We start from the raw sequence: 15,464 nt of genomic DNA, 5'->3' as shown, positions 1-15,464 counted from the left end.
GTAAAAGTACAGCTACCAACTCGCTCTTACATGCCCGATCTGCACATCTACCGTCTACAATCAGGGGTATCCCAATTGGGCAATTTTTGCGAGCTCGCCGCATTTGCTCAAGTGAGGCTGATTTTGTTACCCAATCAGAAGAGCTAGCCGATAGGTTTTCACAGCGAGGATATGGTCAGAAAACTATAAGGAGGGGGTTGATGAGAGCTAAGAATACACCCAGAGATGCCTTGCTCTATAACGATAATAGGGGATCAACCACGGGTAGTAAGGATCAGGTACACCTGATCACTGGATACCACAATAAATGGTATGAGTTTAGGCAGATTGTGGAGAAACACTGGGCGGTTCTTCATACTGACCCTGTTTTAAAGCAAATCTTACCCCCAAAACCTGCTATAGTGGCAAAGAGGTCAAGAAATATTTGTGACATTTTAGTACACAGTCACTATGAGCCTGAAAAGAAGAATGGTTTGGATAAAGATTTGGTGGGCTTCTTTCCGTGTGGCCGATGCAAGGCCTGTGCAAATTGTGTTAGAACGAAAAAAAATTCCAATTTTGATGGATCTAGAGTATATGAGTTTAGAAAGTTTATTTCATGCACGTCAAAGGGGGTGATTTATAACTCGACCTGCCCGTGTGGAAAGGTATACATTGGCCTTACCACCAGGGAATTAAGGATACGGGTTCGAGAACACGTGCTGTGTTATGATCTGGTGACCTTGGAGCCGCATGGGACTTTCTCAGGAGAAGGTGGAACCTGTACTGACCGCAAACCCTAAACTGACACCGCAACTAGAAGTAGCCGTGGGGTGTACCTAACACATCCTAGACACCTCGACACAGCCAGACGACTAAATACCCCTATAGATGGAAATGGGAATTCTATCTTGCCTCAGAGCAGAACCCCAAAGGATAGGCAGCCCCCCACAAATATTGACTGTGAGTATTAGAGGAAAAGACACACGCAGGCAGAAATCAGGATTTAGCAAAGGAGGCCATGCTAGCTAAATAGGAAAGGATGGGACAGAATACTAAGCGGTCAGTATTAAAACCCTAAAAAATATCCACAGCAGATAATACAAAAATTCCACCATCTAACTAAAGACATGGAATGTATATCTGCTTCTCCTGAGAATCCAACTTGACTGAAATATCCAAACACAGTCTAAGCTGGACAAGAAAAAACCATGAATAGCACTGAATTGTAAAGCACACAGCATGTGTGCTGTAGTAACAAAAACCAGACACTTATCTTTGCTGAATTGGCAGCAGGGCAGGAGGAACCAGACAGAGATCAAAACCTCCAAGAACAATGGACAACTGGCAAGGGCTAATGAATCCTGCACACCTAAATATCCCAGTCAGAGCTGCAATCAGCAGGAACACCTGCCCAGGATTGCAACCCAGGGACAACTGCATTACTATCAACAACCACCGGAGGGAACCCAAAAGCAGAATTCACAACAGTACCTCCCCCTTCAGGAGGGGTCACCGAACCCTCACCAGAGCCCCCAGGCCGATCAAGACGAGCCAGATGAAAGGCACGGACCTAATCAGCAGCATGGACATCAGAGGCAAAAACCCAAGAATTATCCTCCTGGCCATAACCCTTCCATTTGACAAGTTACTGAAGCCTCCGCCTCGAAAAGCGAGAATCCAAAATCTTCTCAACCACATACTCCAACTCCCCATCAACCAACACAGGGGCCGGAGGATCAAAAGAGGGAACAACGGGCACCACATATTTCCACAATAAAGGTCTATGGAAGACATTATGGATAGCAAAAGAGGCTGGAAGGGCCAATCGAAAAGACACCGGATTAATAATCTCAGAAATCCTATAAGGACCAATAAAGCGAGGCTTAAACTTAGGGGAAGAAACCTTCATAGGAACATGACGGGAAGACAACCAGACCAAATCCCCAACCCGAAGCCGGGAACCAACACACCGACGACGGTTAGCAAAACATTGAGCCTCCTCCTGAGACAATACCAAATTGTCCACCACATGAGCCCAAATCTGCTGCAACCTGTCAACCACAGAATCCACACCAGGACAGTCAGGAGGCTCAACCTGCCCCGAAGAAAAACGAGGATGAAAAGCAAAATTACACAAGAAGGGCGAAACCAAGGTAGCCGAACTAGCCCGATTATTAAGGGCAAACTCGGCCAAGGGCAAGAAAGCCACCCAATCATCCTGATCAGCAGACACAATGCATCTCAGATAAGTTTCTAAAGTCTGATTAGTTCGCTCGGTCTGGCCATTTGTCTGAGGATGATATGCGGAAGAAAAAGACAAATCAATGCCCAGCCTAGCACAAAAGGCCCGCCAAAACCTAGAAACAAACTGGGAACCTCTGTCGGACACAGTATTCTCTGGAATACCATGCAAACGAACCACATGCTGAAAAAACAACGGAACCAAATCAGAAGAGGAAGGCAATTTCGGCAAAGGCACCAAATGGACCATCTTAGAGAACCGGTCACAAACAACCCAGATGACCGACATCTTCTGGGAAACCGGAAGATCAGAAATAAAATCCATAGAAATATGCGTCCAGGGCCTCTCAGGGACCGGCAAAGGCAAAAGCAAACCACTAGCACGGGAACAACAAGACTTGGCCCGCGCACAAGTCCCACAGGACTGCACAAAAGAACGCACATCACGTGACAAAGAAGGCCACCAAAAGGACCTACCAACCAATTCTCTGGTACCAAAAATACCAGGATGGCCAGCCAACACAGAACAATGAACCTCAGAAATCACTCTACTAGTCCATCTATCAGGAACAAACAGTTTCCCCACTGGACAGCGATCAGGTTTGTCAGCCTGAAATTCCTGAAGAACCCGTCGTAAATCAGGGGAAATGGCAGAAAGGACCACCCCTTCTTTCAGACTGCCGACCGGTTCAAGGACCTCAGGAGAATCAGGCAAAAAACTCCTAGAGAGGGCATTAGCCTTAACATTCTTAGAACCCGGAAGATACGAGACCACGAAATCAAAACGGGAAAAAAACAAGGACCATCGAGCCTGTCTAGGATTCTGCCGTCTGGCAGACTCGAGGTAAATCAGATTTTTATGATCGGTCAAGACCACAATACGGTGCTTAGCTCCCTCAAGCCAATGTCGCCACTCCTCAAACGCCCACTTCATAGCCAACAACTCCCGATTGCCGATATCATAATTGCGTTCAGCAGGCGAAAACTTACGGGAAAAGAAGGCACACGGTTTCATCAAGGAACCAACAGGATCCCTCTGAGACAAAACGGCCCCCGCCCCAATCTCAGAAGCGTCAACCTCAACCTGAAACGGAAGAGAAACATCCGGTTGACGCAACACCGGGGCAGAAGTAAATCGGCGTTTAAGCTCCTGAAAGGCAGAGACAGCCGCAGAGGACCAATTTGTCACATCAGCGCCTTTCTTCGTCAAATCGGTCAAGGGTTTAACCACACTGGAGAAGTTAGCAATGAAACGGCGATAAAAATTAGCAAAGCCCAAAAATTTCTGAAGGCTCTTCACGGATGTTGGTTGAATCCAATCATGAATGGCCTGAACCTTAACCGGATCCATCTCTATAGATGAGGGAGAAAAAATGAAGCCCAAAAAAGAAACCTTCTGCACTCCAAAGAGACACTTAGACCCCTTCACAAACAGAGCATTATCACGAAGGATCTGAAATACCATCCTGACCTGTTTCACATGAGACTCCCAATCATCGGAAATAATTAAAATGTCATCCAAATATACAATCATGAATTTATCAAGGTAAGTCTGGAAGATATCGTGCATGAAGGACTGAAAAACAGATGGAGCATTAGAGAGCCCGAATGGCATCACAAGGTATTCAAAATGGCCTTCGGGCGTATTAAACGCAGTTTTCCATTCATCACCCTGCTTAATACGAACAAGATTATATGCCCCCCGAAGGTCAATCTTCGTAAACCAACTAGCCCCCTTAATCCTAGCAAACAAATCGGAAAGCAGAGGTAAAGGGTATTGAAACTTGACCGTGATCTTATTCAAGAGGCGATAATCAATACAGGGGCTCAAGGAACCATCCTTCTTAGCAACAAAAAAAAATCCTGCTCCCAACGGTGAAGAAGATGGCCGAATATGCCCTTTCTCCAAAGACTCCTTAACATAACTCCGCATGGCGGTATGTTCAGGCACAGACAGGTTGAAAAGTCGGCCCTTAGGAAACTTACAGCCTGGAATCAAGTCAATAGCACAATCACAGTCCCTATGCGGTGGAAGGGAACTGGACTTGGGCTCATCGAATACATCCTGAAAATCAGACAAAAACTCTGGAATTTCAGAAGAGGAAGAAGAGGAGACTGACATCAAAGGAACATCATTATGAACCCCCTGACATCCCCAACTAGTCACAGACATAGACTTCCAATCAAACACAGGATTATGTACCTGCAGCCACGGAAAACCCAGCACGATAGCATCATGCAAATTATGCAACACCAGAAATCGACAATCTTCCTGATGGGCTGGCGCCATGCACATGGTCACCTGTGTCCAGAACTGGGGCTTATTTTTAGCCAAAGGTGTAGCATCGATGCCCCTTAAAGGAATAGGGTTCTGCAAAGACTGTAAGGGAAAACCACAACGCCTGGCAAACTCAAAGTCCATTAAGTTCAAAGCGGCGCCTGAATCCACAAACGCCATGACAGAAAATGATGACAATGAGCAAATCAAGGACACAGATAACAGAAATTTAGGTTGTACGGTACTGATGGTAAATGAACTAGCGATCCTCTTGGTACGCATAGGGCAGACTGAAATGACATGAGAAGCATCGCCACAATAAAAACACAACCTATTCTGATGTCTGAATCCCCGTTGTTCCATTCTAGACAGAATCCTATCAGAGCAGATGCCTGAGCCTATGCAGTGTGAGGACAACGCCACAGCGCGCACAGTTCTGCGCTCCCGCAAGCGCCGATCAATCTGAATGGCCAGAGACATAGAATCACTCAGACCGAAAGGCGTGGGAAACCCCACCATAACATCTTTAACGGATTCAGAAAGACCCTTTCTGAAAATTGCCGCCAAAGCATCATCATTCCATTTGGTCAACACAGACCACTTTCTAAATTTCTGACAATACAATTCTGCCGCTTCTTGACCCTGAGACAGGGCCAACAAGGTCTTCTCCGCTTGATCCACAGAATTAGGTTCATCATATAATAATCCTAAAGCCTGAAAAAAGGCGTCTACATTAAGCAAGGCCAGATTCCCAGATTCCAGGGAAAATGCCCAATCCTGAGGATCGCCACGCAGCAGGGAGATGACAATTTTAACCTGCTGAATGGAATCACCAGAGGATCGAGGTCTCAGAGCAAAAAACAGTTTACAGTTGTTTTTAAAACTCAAAAATTTGGACCTGTACCCAAAAAACAAATCAGGAGTAGGAATCTTAGGCTCTAAAACTGGAGTCTGAACAATATAATCAGAAATACTCTGTACCCTAGCAGCAAGCTGGTCTACACGAGAAGCTAATCCCTGAACATCCATGCTAGCACAAGACTCCTCAGTCACCCAGAGAAAAAGAGGGAAGAAAAGACAAAGCAGGCTACAGAAAAAAAAAAATGGCTCAACACCTTTCTTCCCTTCTTCTGAGATGCATTTAACTCATTGTTGGCCAGTTGTACTGTTATGATCTGGTGACCTTGGAGCCGCATGGGACTTTCTCAGGAGAAGGTGGAACCTGTACTGACCGCAAACCCTAAACTGACACCGCAACTAGAAGTACCCGTGGGGTGTACCTAACACATCCTAGACACCTCGACACAGCCGGAGGATTAAATACCCCTATATATGGAAATGGGAATTCTATCTTGCCTCAGAGCAGAACCCCAAAGGATAGGCAGCCCCCACAAATATTGACTGTGAGTATTAGAGGAAAAGACACACGCAGGCAGAATGCCACATGCGGGAAGTAAGCAGATCAATGCATTCCTATGTGTGCAGAATCGCTGTGATTCCGCACTTTAATGAATATGCTGCGATTTTTTCCGGAATGCGATTCCGCCATGAAAAAAAATGCAGCATGTGCACAAAAAATGCGGATTGCATTCTAATAATAGGATGCTTAATGTATGCATTTTTTTCGTGGCTTTATTGTCTCTTTATAGCGAAAAAACTTGAAAAAAACGTGAAAATTCCTAAACGTGTGCACATAGCCTTATACAGGGATCAACAACCTGCAGCAGTCCAGCTGTTGCATGTTGGGGCTTCTGAGGAGCTGTAGTTTGGCAATGGCTGGAGGGTCGAATTTTACTTGCCCCTGCCCCAATGGTCAGGCAACCCATGCCTCCCTGGTGTCTGTGGCCCTCTAAGTTCCACATGCCTGCTGAGTGTAACCTGGCAGCAGGGCCATATTTGCCACTAGGCACTTGAGGGCATGTGCTTAGGACATCAGGATGCGGGGAGGCGGCAACTGGGCAAGGTTTTTTTTCTTTTATGCGGATGCGGAAAAGCCGACAGATCTGTCGCGAATGGCAAAAATCGCTGATGTGAAAGTAGCCTAAGTCACTGCCGACAGTGTCTGCATTAGTCATACTCACTAATGGGGGAGGTAACACTAAAAGTGCTTAGGACAGCATAAACTCTAAATATGGCCCTGATCTATCATATCTATCTATCTATCTATCTATCTATCTATCTATCTATCTATCTATTTATCTTCCATCTATTTATCCTTCAATCTATATAGAAAAATCAAAGAAGCAGCACACCATCAAAATGATGGTGTGCTGCTTCTTTGAATTTTCTAATACAAGGACTGGCATGTACCTGTGAAGCCCTGCATCCAACTACTGCTATTGTTCAAGTGCTGCTCTCTGCTCATATATTTCTATCTATTATCTACAGCATCTATCTATCTACTGTATATATCTGTGTACATCTATCTATCTATCTATCTATCTATCTATCTATCTATCTATCTATCTATCTATCTCATATCTATCGGTCTGTCTATCGATCTATCTACTGTCTCTATGTGTCTCTATCTATCTGTGTCTATCTATCTCATATCTATCTGTATCTATCTATCTATCTATCTATCTATCTATCTATCTATCTATCTATCTATCTATCTATCTATCTATCTATCTCATATCTATTCAGAAAGCCAGATCTTTTTGTTACGATGACCTGTAATCCAAAGTGGAAAGAAATTACTGAAGACTTAGAACCATGGCAAAGGCCAGAGTTCAGACCAGATTTGGTTACATGAGTATTTAAAATCAAACTCCAAGCCGTGCTTAATGAGATTTTGAAAATACACATTTTTGGCAGTGTAGTTGCCTATGTGCATGTAAAAGAATTTCAAAAGCATGGACTACCACACGCTCACATGCTCTTTTTCCTCGGAGAGGAAGATAAACCAAGGGATAAAGAAATAATTGATGAATTGGTCTCTGCTGAAATCCAAAACTGCATGAGGCAGTGATGAAGCACATGATTCATGGCCCATGTGGCGAAGATCAACCTGGTGCTATATGCATGACAGATGGTCAATGCGCAAAAAAATTCCCAAAGGAATTTAATACAGAGACAAACCCCAATGTTGATGGTTACCCACAGTACCGTCAATGCAATACTGGGAAAACCAGACGAGGAACGCGAGAAATTGACAATATATGGGTAGTTCCACACAACCCTTATTTATTACTCAAGTACAATTGCCATATCAATGTTGAGATATGTGCTTCAATAAACACTGTTAAATATCTTTTCAAATATGTATACATAGGACATGACTGTGCCAATATCAAGCTTGATACATTAAACTGGAATGAACCAGCCATGTACCTAAATTCCCGGTATACAATCGCCCCTGAGGGCATGTGGAGAATCAGAAAAAATAAAATGCATGATGCTTCACATAGCATTAAAAGGCTTGCTGTTCACCTTGAAAACATGCAGTAAGTGTTTTTTGAAGATTGTGGATATGGTTATTTCGGATTCAAAGCCTCTACTCTGCAGGCTTATTTTGAGCTAAGCAGAGTTGACACTTCCGCCAGTCAGTATTTGTACAGTGAAATCCCTGAACACTATGTCTGGGATAGAAAAGCTGTACCAGAAGGATCGAAAAAAGGACGGGTTCAATTTGGCAAAACAATTGCCAGAATGTATACAGTCTCTTTAACAGATGGTGAGCTGTATTACCTTAGACTCCTTTTATTTCACGTAAGAGGAGCAAAGTCTTAGGTACCGTCACACTAAGCGACGCTGCAGCGATACAGACAATGATGCCGATCGCTGCAGCGTCGCTGTTTGGTCGCTGGAGAGCTGTCACACAGACCGCTCTCCAGCGACCAACGATGCCGAGGTCCCTGGGTAACCAGGGTAAACATCGGGTTGCTAAGCGCAGGGCCGCGCTTAGTAACCCGATGTTTACCCTGGTTACCAGTGTAAAATGTAAAAAAAACAAACACTACATACTCACCTTCGCGTCCCCCGGCGTCCGCTTCCTGCACTGACTGAGTGTCGGCCCTAACAGCAGAGCGGTGACGTCACCGCTGTGCTGTGCTTTCACTTTACGTCCGGCGCTCAGTCAGTGCAGGAAGCGGACAGCGGGGGACGCGAAGGTGAGTATGTACTGTTTGTTTTTTTACATTTTACACTGGTAACCAGGGTAAACATGGGGTTACTAAGCGCGGCCCTGCGCTTAGTAACCCGATATTTACCCTGGTTACCGTTGTAAAACATCGCTGGAATCGTTGCTTTTGCTGTCAAACACAACGATACACGACGATCTGACGACCAAATAAAGTTCTGAACTTTAATCAACGACCAGCGATATCACAGCAGGATCCTGATCGCTGCTGCGTGTCAAACACAACGATATCGCTATCCAGGACGCTGCAACGTCACGGATCGCTAGCGATATCGTTTAGTGTGACGGTACCTTTATGCTGACTTAAGGACTGTCAATGGAGTCGTACATGACACGTATAAAAATGTGTGCATTGATCTTCATGTTTTGGAAGACGATTCCCAATGGGAAGACAGTATCAGAAATCAGCTTTCAAAGCAAATATGCAAGCAGTCAATGCTGCATCACAGCCAGACGACACTAGCTCACACTGTTTTTTTCTGGATGGCCCAGGAGGCAGTGGGAAGACATTTTTGTACAACTGCTTGCACAAGACACTACAAGTGGAAAAGAAGTCTATTTGCTCAGTAGTCTCCACTGGATTGGCGGCTACATTACTACAAAATGGTAGCACCTACCATTCCAAGTTTGGCCTTGGAATTACAACAAATGAGACCACAATGTAAAAAATTAAGCCAACCTCCCTTCAAGCAAAGGAGCTTAGGGAGTCATCTGTTGTTTTTTGGGACGAAGTAACAATGACTCTCTGTTTTAATATGAACGTTGTGGATAATTTGTTCCAGGACATATGAGGAAAAAAAAGACCATTTGGTGGAAAATTTTTCAGAAACGGTGGTGACTTTCGTCAAACCCTACTAATAGTGGAAGGTGGAAAAAGAACACAAATTGTATAGTCTACCATTAAATACTCAAAATCCTGGAATCAGTTTTCACGGTTCCTGTTACAACAGAATATGAGAACGTCTCAGGATGAAGTTGGGTACAACTCATGGTTACTGAAACTTGGCAATGGAAAGTTGTCAAATGTATATGGTCTACCAGAAGACACAATTGAAATCCCGAATTCTTTTATTGAAGAGGGTGATTTAATTACAGCTATTTTTGGCGACTCAAATGATATTACCGATGCAACGGTAGAAGCAATTGCCAATAAAGTAATTCTTATGCCATTGAATGATGACGTTCACACCTTGAACGCCAAAATTCTTAGTCAAGTTCAGGGGCGTAACAACAGTCCTGCGGGCCCCGGTGCGAACTTTTGAATGGGGCCCCCCCCCCCCAAAAAAAAAAAAATGATATACAGACACACGCATACAATGTTAAACTAAGAAGTAAATATCTATTGCAAAAAAAACATTTCCGAAAGATAAGAAAAAAGTGTTGTAAACAACAGCTTACCCTCAAAAGATGAACTTTCATGTTGCATCCCCTAAAAAGAAAAGATTGTAAGGAAAATTAGCTGACAGTCTAATACATTACCTGGAAATTAAGTTTACATGTTAAGAATTTTTACCTACAGAAATTGGTTTTTCAGTCAGTGCTGGTCATGCTTCTTAACCAAAGCGGAACAACATAAAAACGGTTTCAAAGAATCAACTCGAACAAATGCTTAAAACGGCAAACTGTGTTCAAACAGGAACGTAATAAAACGCAATATGAATATTCTTGTCACTGTAGAAAAGGAAATGGGAACATTTATTAATTTAAATGCTTTTTGCAATTGTTGATTGCCTGCCTTCTTTGTATGATGCTTTTGTGGTACCATTCTCAAATGGTAAAGGTATTTTTTTTTTTATTAACAAGCTTAAATGCTTTATTAAATAGATTGATGCTTGCTGAAATGCCAGCCCTCCTGCATCACACTGTATGGGACAAAGCATTCAATGTGTCTGTGGGGTGATGGCTGTTCCTGCCTCTGTTTTTAACTACACTTTGCATATTCTTTGAATTTTCAATGAACAGCTATTTAGTAGTTTTCTGCAGGTTTGCAGAAAGAGTAAGAGGACATGGTGGATATAAACTGTTATAAAAGTTAAACAATCTGAAAATGAAATTTGAAAAATAAATCCAGGTGTTAAACCCTAAATATAGACACAAAGAAAGTTCAAACAGAGCAATTGTATATACCACGCAATAACTGCAGCCATTACATTTAAAAGAATTGCAGATACACAAAACCAATGTATGTGGTGGGGGGGGGGGGAATGCATCCCATGGCTCCCCAATACAGTTTCACAGGGCGGTTTGAGCACTTGTAGGGGGGATTGCAGGGCACCCCCCCCCAGCTAAACGATAATGGCACCGGCTCCTGCCGCCCGGACATACCTGGGCCGTGGGCCCGGCGATCGGCATCGCCAGGCAGCCCGGGACCTGGGAAGAGCATGGCGCACCCACATGTCGCACCCCCCACATGTCCTGTTGCTGCACGTACCTTCACCGCTCGAAGTCCCCCAGGCAGCGCGCGCGCGCCTGGCAGCCCCGCGAAAAGGAGGAGGAGGAGCCGAGGAACGTGACGCCGCACGGCCTGCCCCCACAGTGACCGGCCGCTCAGCCTGCAATTCATCCTGGCGGCGGCCCGGTAAGCTGCGCCCACGGCGGACTACCGAGGTCGCAGAGGTCGCGGCGGCACCGGGCCCTCTTTTGGGCCCGGGCCCTGGTGCAGCCGCGACCTCTGCGACCCCGGTAGTTCCGCCCCTGGTCAAGTTCAAGGTGAACACTCAACATATCGCTCCTCAACACAATTGCGGAAGAGGAGGGTGTGATTCTCACAGATTACCCTGTAGAGTTTCTTAACTCTTTGAATCCCACTGAGATGCTTCCTCATGAACTAAAGCTGAAACCAGGAGCTGTAATAAATCTTAACAGAAAGCATGGCCTTTGTAATGGCACAAGGCTTTATGTGAAAAGCTTAAACGCAAACGTTATTCATGCCATTGCTTTAACTGGAAAAGCAAAGGGTCAGACAGTTCTTATTCCAAGAATTGACCTGATTTCCAAAGATAAAAACTTGCCAGTCCAGATGCGACAGCGTCAGTTTCCTGTCATGTTGGCTTTTGCAATGACCGTTAATAAATCTCAGGGACAGTCATTGGATATTGTAGGAATTTATTTGCCTCTCCCAGTGTTTTCAAACAGGCAGTTATATGTGGCTTTCTCCAGGGGAAGGAAAGCCAACAAATAAGGGTCAATATATTTGAGACACAGAAGCAAGGTAAACTTATTCCTAACGTTGACAAATGGTTTACTGTCAACTGTGTGTACAATCACTCGTATCTATCTATCTATCTATCTATCTATCTCTTATCTATCTACAGTATCTATCTATCTATCTATCTATCTCTTATCTATCTATCTATCTATCTATCTATCTATCTATCTATCTATCTATCTATCTATCTATCTATCTATCTATCTACTGTATCTATCCCTTTATGGATACACCTAAACTGAAACCAGTGATTAAGAGCTGTGTAAGAAATGCTACAAATGTATGTTGACTACTGTATGTCGGTTCTATGTGGAACAATTATTTTTAAATCAATTACAGGCAGTTGAGAAAAAAACATTGTCCAATAATAATCTACTGTGCATGGTATGAACAAGGTTCCAACCTTCCAAAAAGTACTGTAAAGTATGTAAAAATAGGGCTCTTTTTTCCCCATCTCAATAATAAATAAATAAATGATGTGTTGGTGATTTATATGCTAGTAGGAGGATCCTATACAGGTATTATCTCTATAATTATAATTCTACCGCTTACAGTGAATACTGCCAATGTGTTTATATCAGAATTATGGGCTGTAGACACATCCCTTAAAATCATAATGATTTATTATGGTTTTCCAATGTGTCCGTGAAATATGTTGGCTCTCCTTGATTTTTGAATAAATTGTCCTGGCAGTCCTGGGTATGACTAAGCATCATTATGAGCATGCTGAGGTCACAATGTGTGTGAAATCTTACTTGATTCTAAACCCACAGGTGACATTCTAACTGCAAACTGACAGAATGGCATCTGAGGTAGATGGTCCATCTCAGCTCCTTGACAGACCCAACTTCAAATCTTCTTTGGAAGTTTTCAAGCGTTTAGTAAGATCAATCATTGCTCAAAATAAACTGAATAATTCTGAAAATGGTAATACACAAGAAGGTAAGTTCTTCAAGTGATTGTCAAGGATTAGAAAACAGGATCTTCTCTTGTGTATGGACTGTGCTAGTACGGCAAGTTATTACCATGCAAGTGAATGAGCTGCTATACCAGACAAAGCTCAAAGACAAAAATAAGGCTGTTACTGAAAAAGTCTTCTGAAAGGCCTGGAAAGACTCCTCAAGCCCACAGAAACAAATGCAGAGGGCTTCACTCACCCAATATACGTCCAGTCACTAAAGCATCCTTTTGGCATCTGCATATTTTATTCACTTACATAGTGTAATTAATTCCTCAGCACTTTACAGACGTTGCCATCACTGTCCCAATTGGGGCTCATAATCAAATTTGCCCATCAGTATGTTTTTGTTGTGTGGAAGGAAACCCTTAGAAACAGGGGAAGAACATGCAAACTCCTTGCCTATGTTGTACTTGGTGGGATTTGAACTCGGGGTGCCAATGCTGCAATAACAACAGTGCTAACCACTGATCCACTATGTATACACTTTCCTTAATTGTATAGAAAATCAAAGTTGACTGTCCCTTTTTATACAAAGGTTTTTTGAAAACAAAATGTATACCGTGTTCAGTAATATACAGTTGCTTCTCACAAAATTAGAATATTATCAAAAAGTTAATTTATTTCAGTTCTTCAATACAAAAAGTGAAACTCATATTTTATATAGTCATTACAAACAGAGTGATCAATTTCAAGTGTTTATTTCTGTTACTGTTGATGATTAAGGCTTACAGCCAGTGAAAAATCAAATGTCTCAGTAAATTAGAATGCTTTATATCAATAGCTTGAAAAATGATTTTAAAATCCGAAATGTTGGCCTACTGAAATATATATTCAGTAAACGCACTCAATACTTGGTCGGAGCTCCTTTTGCATCAATTATTGCATCAATGCAGTGTGGCATGGAGGCGATCAGCCTGTGGCACTGCTGAGGTGTTATGGAAGCCCAGGTTGCTTTGCTAGCAGCCTTCAGCACATCTTCAGTGTTGGGCTTGGTGTTTCTCATCTTCCTCTAGACAATAACCCATAAATTCTCTATGGGGTTAAGGTCAGGCGAGTTTGCTGGCCAAACAAGCACAGTGATACTGTTGTTTTTATATCAGGTATTGGTACTTTTGGCAATGTGGTCAGGTGCCAAGTCCTGCTGGAGAATGAAATTTCCATCTCCAAAAAGCTTGTCATCAGAGGGAAGCATGAAGTTCTGTAAAATTTCCTGGTAGATGGCTGCACTGACTATGGTCTTGATAAAACACAGTGGACCTACACTAGCAGATGACATGGCTCCCCAAACCATTACTGATTGTGGAAACTTCACAGTAGATCTCAAGCAGCTTGGATTGTGTGCCTCTCAACTCTTCCTCCAGACTCTGGGAACTTGATTTCCAAATAAAGTTCTAAATTTACTTTCATCTGAAAACAATACCTTGGACTATTGAGCAACAGTCCAGTTCCTTTTCTCCTTTGCCCAGGTAAGATGCTTCTGATGTTGTCTATTTGTTATGAGTGACTTGACACAAGGAATGCGACACTTGTAGCTCATGTTCTGAAAATGTCTGTGTGTGGTGGCTTTTGAAACAATGACTCCAGCAGCAGTCCACTCCTTGTGAATCTCCCCCAAATTGTTGAATGGCCTTTTCTTAAAATCCCTCCAAGGCTGCGGTTATCCCGGTTGGTTGTGCACCTTTTTCTACCACACTATTTCCTTCCACTCGACTTTCCATTAATATGCTTGTATACAGCACTCTGTGAACAGCCAGCTTCTTTAGCAATGACCCTTTGTGGCTTACCCTCCTTGTAGAGTGTCAATGACTGCCTTCTGAACATCTGTCAAGTCATCAGTCTTCCCCATGATTGTGGAGCCTACTTAAACAGACTAAGGTATTTCACTGAGATAATGACTTTTGGGTTTTCATTGGCTGTAAGCCATAATCATCAACATTAACAGAAATAAACACTTGAAATAGATCACTCTGTTTGTAATGACTATAATATAGGAGTTTAACTTTTTGTATTGAAGAAGTGAAATAAATTAACTTTTTGATGATATTCTAATCTTGTGACAATCACCTGTATCTTTCTTTTTTTAACATGGGGACATATAGGCAATGTATGACACCATATACCTATAGGTCAGAGCCTCCCATTAAAGATATATGTCAGGATGGCTGAATATAGCTCCAGTGAAAGATAAAAATGCAAAGTGAACAGAGCCTTAGCTAAATGTATTACATTAGTTTTGAGGGAAGTCTTGAAGGTCTGAAATTTGGATCATTTGTTGCAAGGCCCCTTCTTGCTGTGTGATCACCGCCGATTTGCAGATCGAAGACATTAGTGCAGCTTCACATACTGTTTGCACAAGGTATGTGGATATGAATCATAAATGTTCCTGACAGCTTCAACAAAATCCATGATTTAGAATGAGGTTCTCACACTTACAATGAGATCTTGTGATGGTTACTTCTGACTTCCGGTCAGCCAGAAGTTACCTTCACAAAATGGCGGCGTGGGATGGAAGTGTTGCTGGGAAGACCTGAAGACAGCGGCTGGTGACTATAGTACTAGGGCCAGGGATCTTAGCTTAGTAGCAGCATTACAGAACTGCAATAAAAAAACAACACTAGAGTGGTGCTTAAAATGTAAGCCCCCCCTGCTCCCT

The 15,464-nt window shown here is 43.0% G+C and overlaps 1 protein-coding gene across 2 annotated transcripts in view; it reads left to right on the top strand.

Annotated features, from left to right (window-relative positions):
* WDR64 (WD repeat domain 64) overlaps positions 1-15,464 on the top strand; it is a 138,226-nt gene that overhangs the window by 12,714 nt on the left and 110,048 nt on the right. For both annotated transcript variants that reach the window (XM_077250003.1, XM_077249996.1), the window contains exon 2: positions 12,624-12,792. In XM_077250003.1, coding sequence (XP_077106118.1) covers positions 12,651-12,792 — 142 coding nt within the window. In that variant the 5' untranslated portion in view covers positions 12,624-12,650. The remainder of the gene's footprint in view (positions 1-12,623; positions 12,793-15,464) is intronic.

Source organism: Ranitomeya variabilis, chromosome 1, assembly GCF_051348905.1.
Source record: "Ranitomeya variabilis isolate aRanVar5 chromosome 1, aRanVar5.hap1, whole genome shotgun sequence".
NCBI lineage: Eukaryota > Metazoa > Chordata > Amphibia > Anura > Dendrobatidae > Ranitomeya > Ranitomeya variabilis.
The sequence above is the reverse complement of the archived record's forward strand: the minus strand, read 5'-3'. Positions and strand labels throughout refer to the sequence as shown.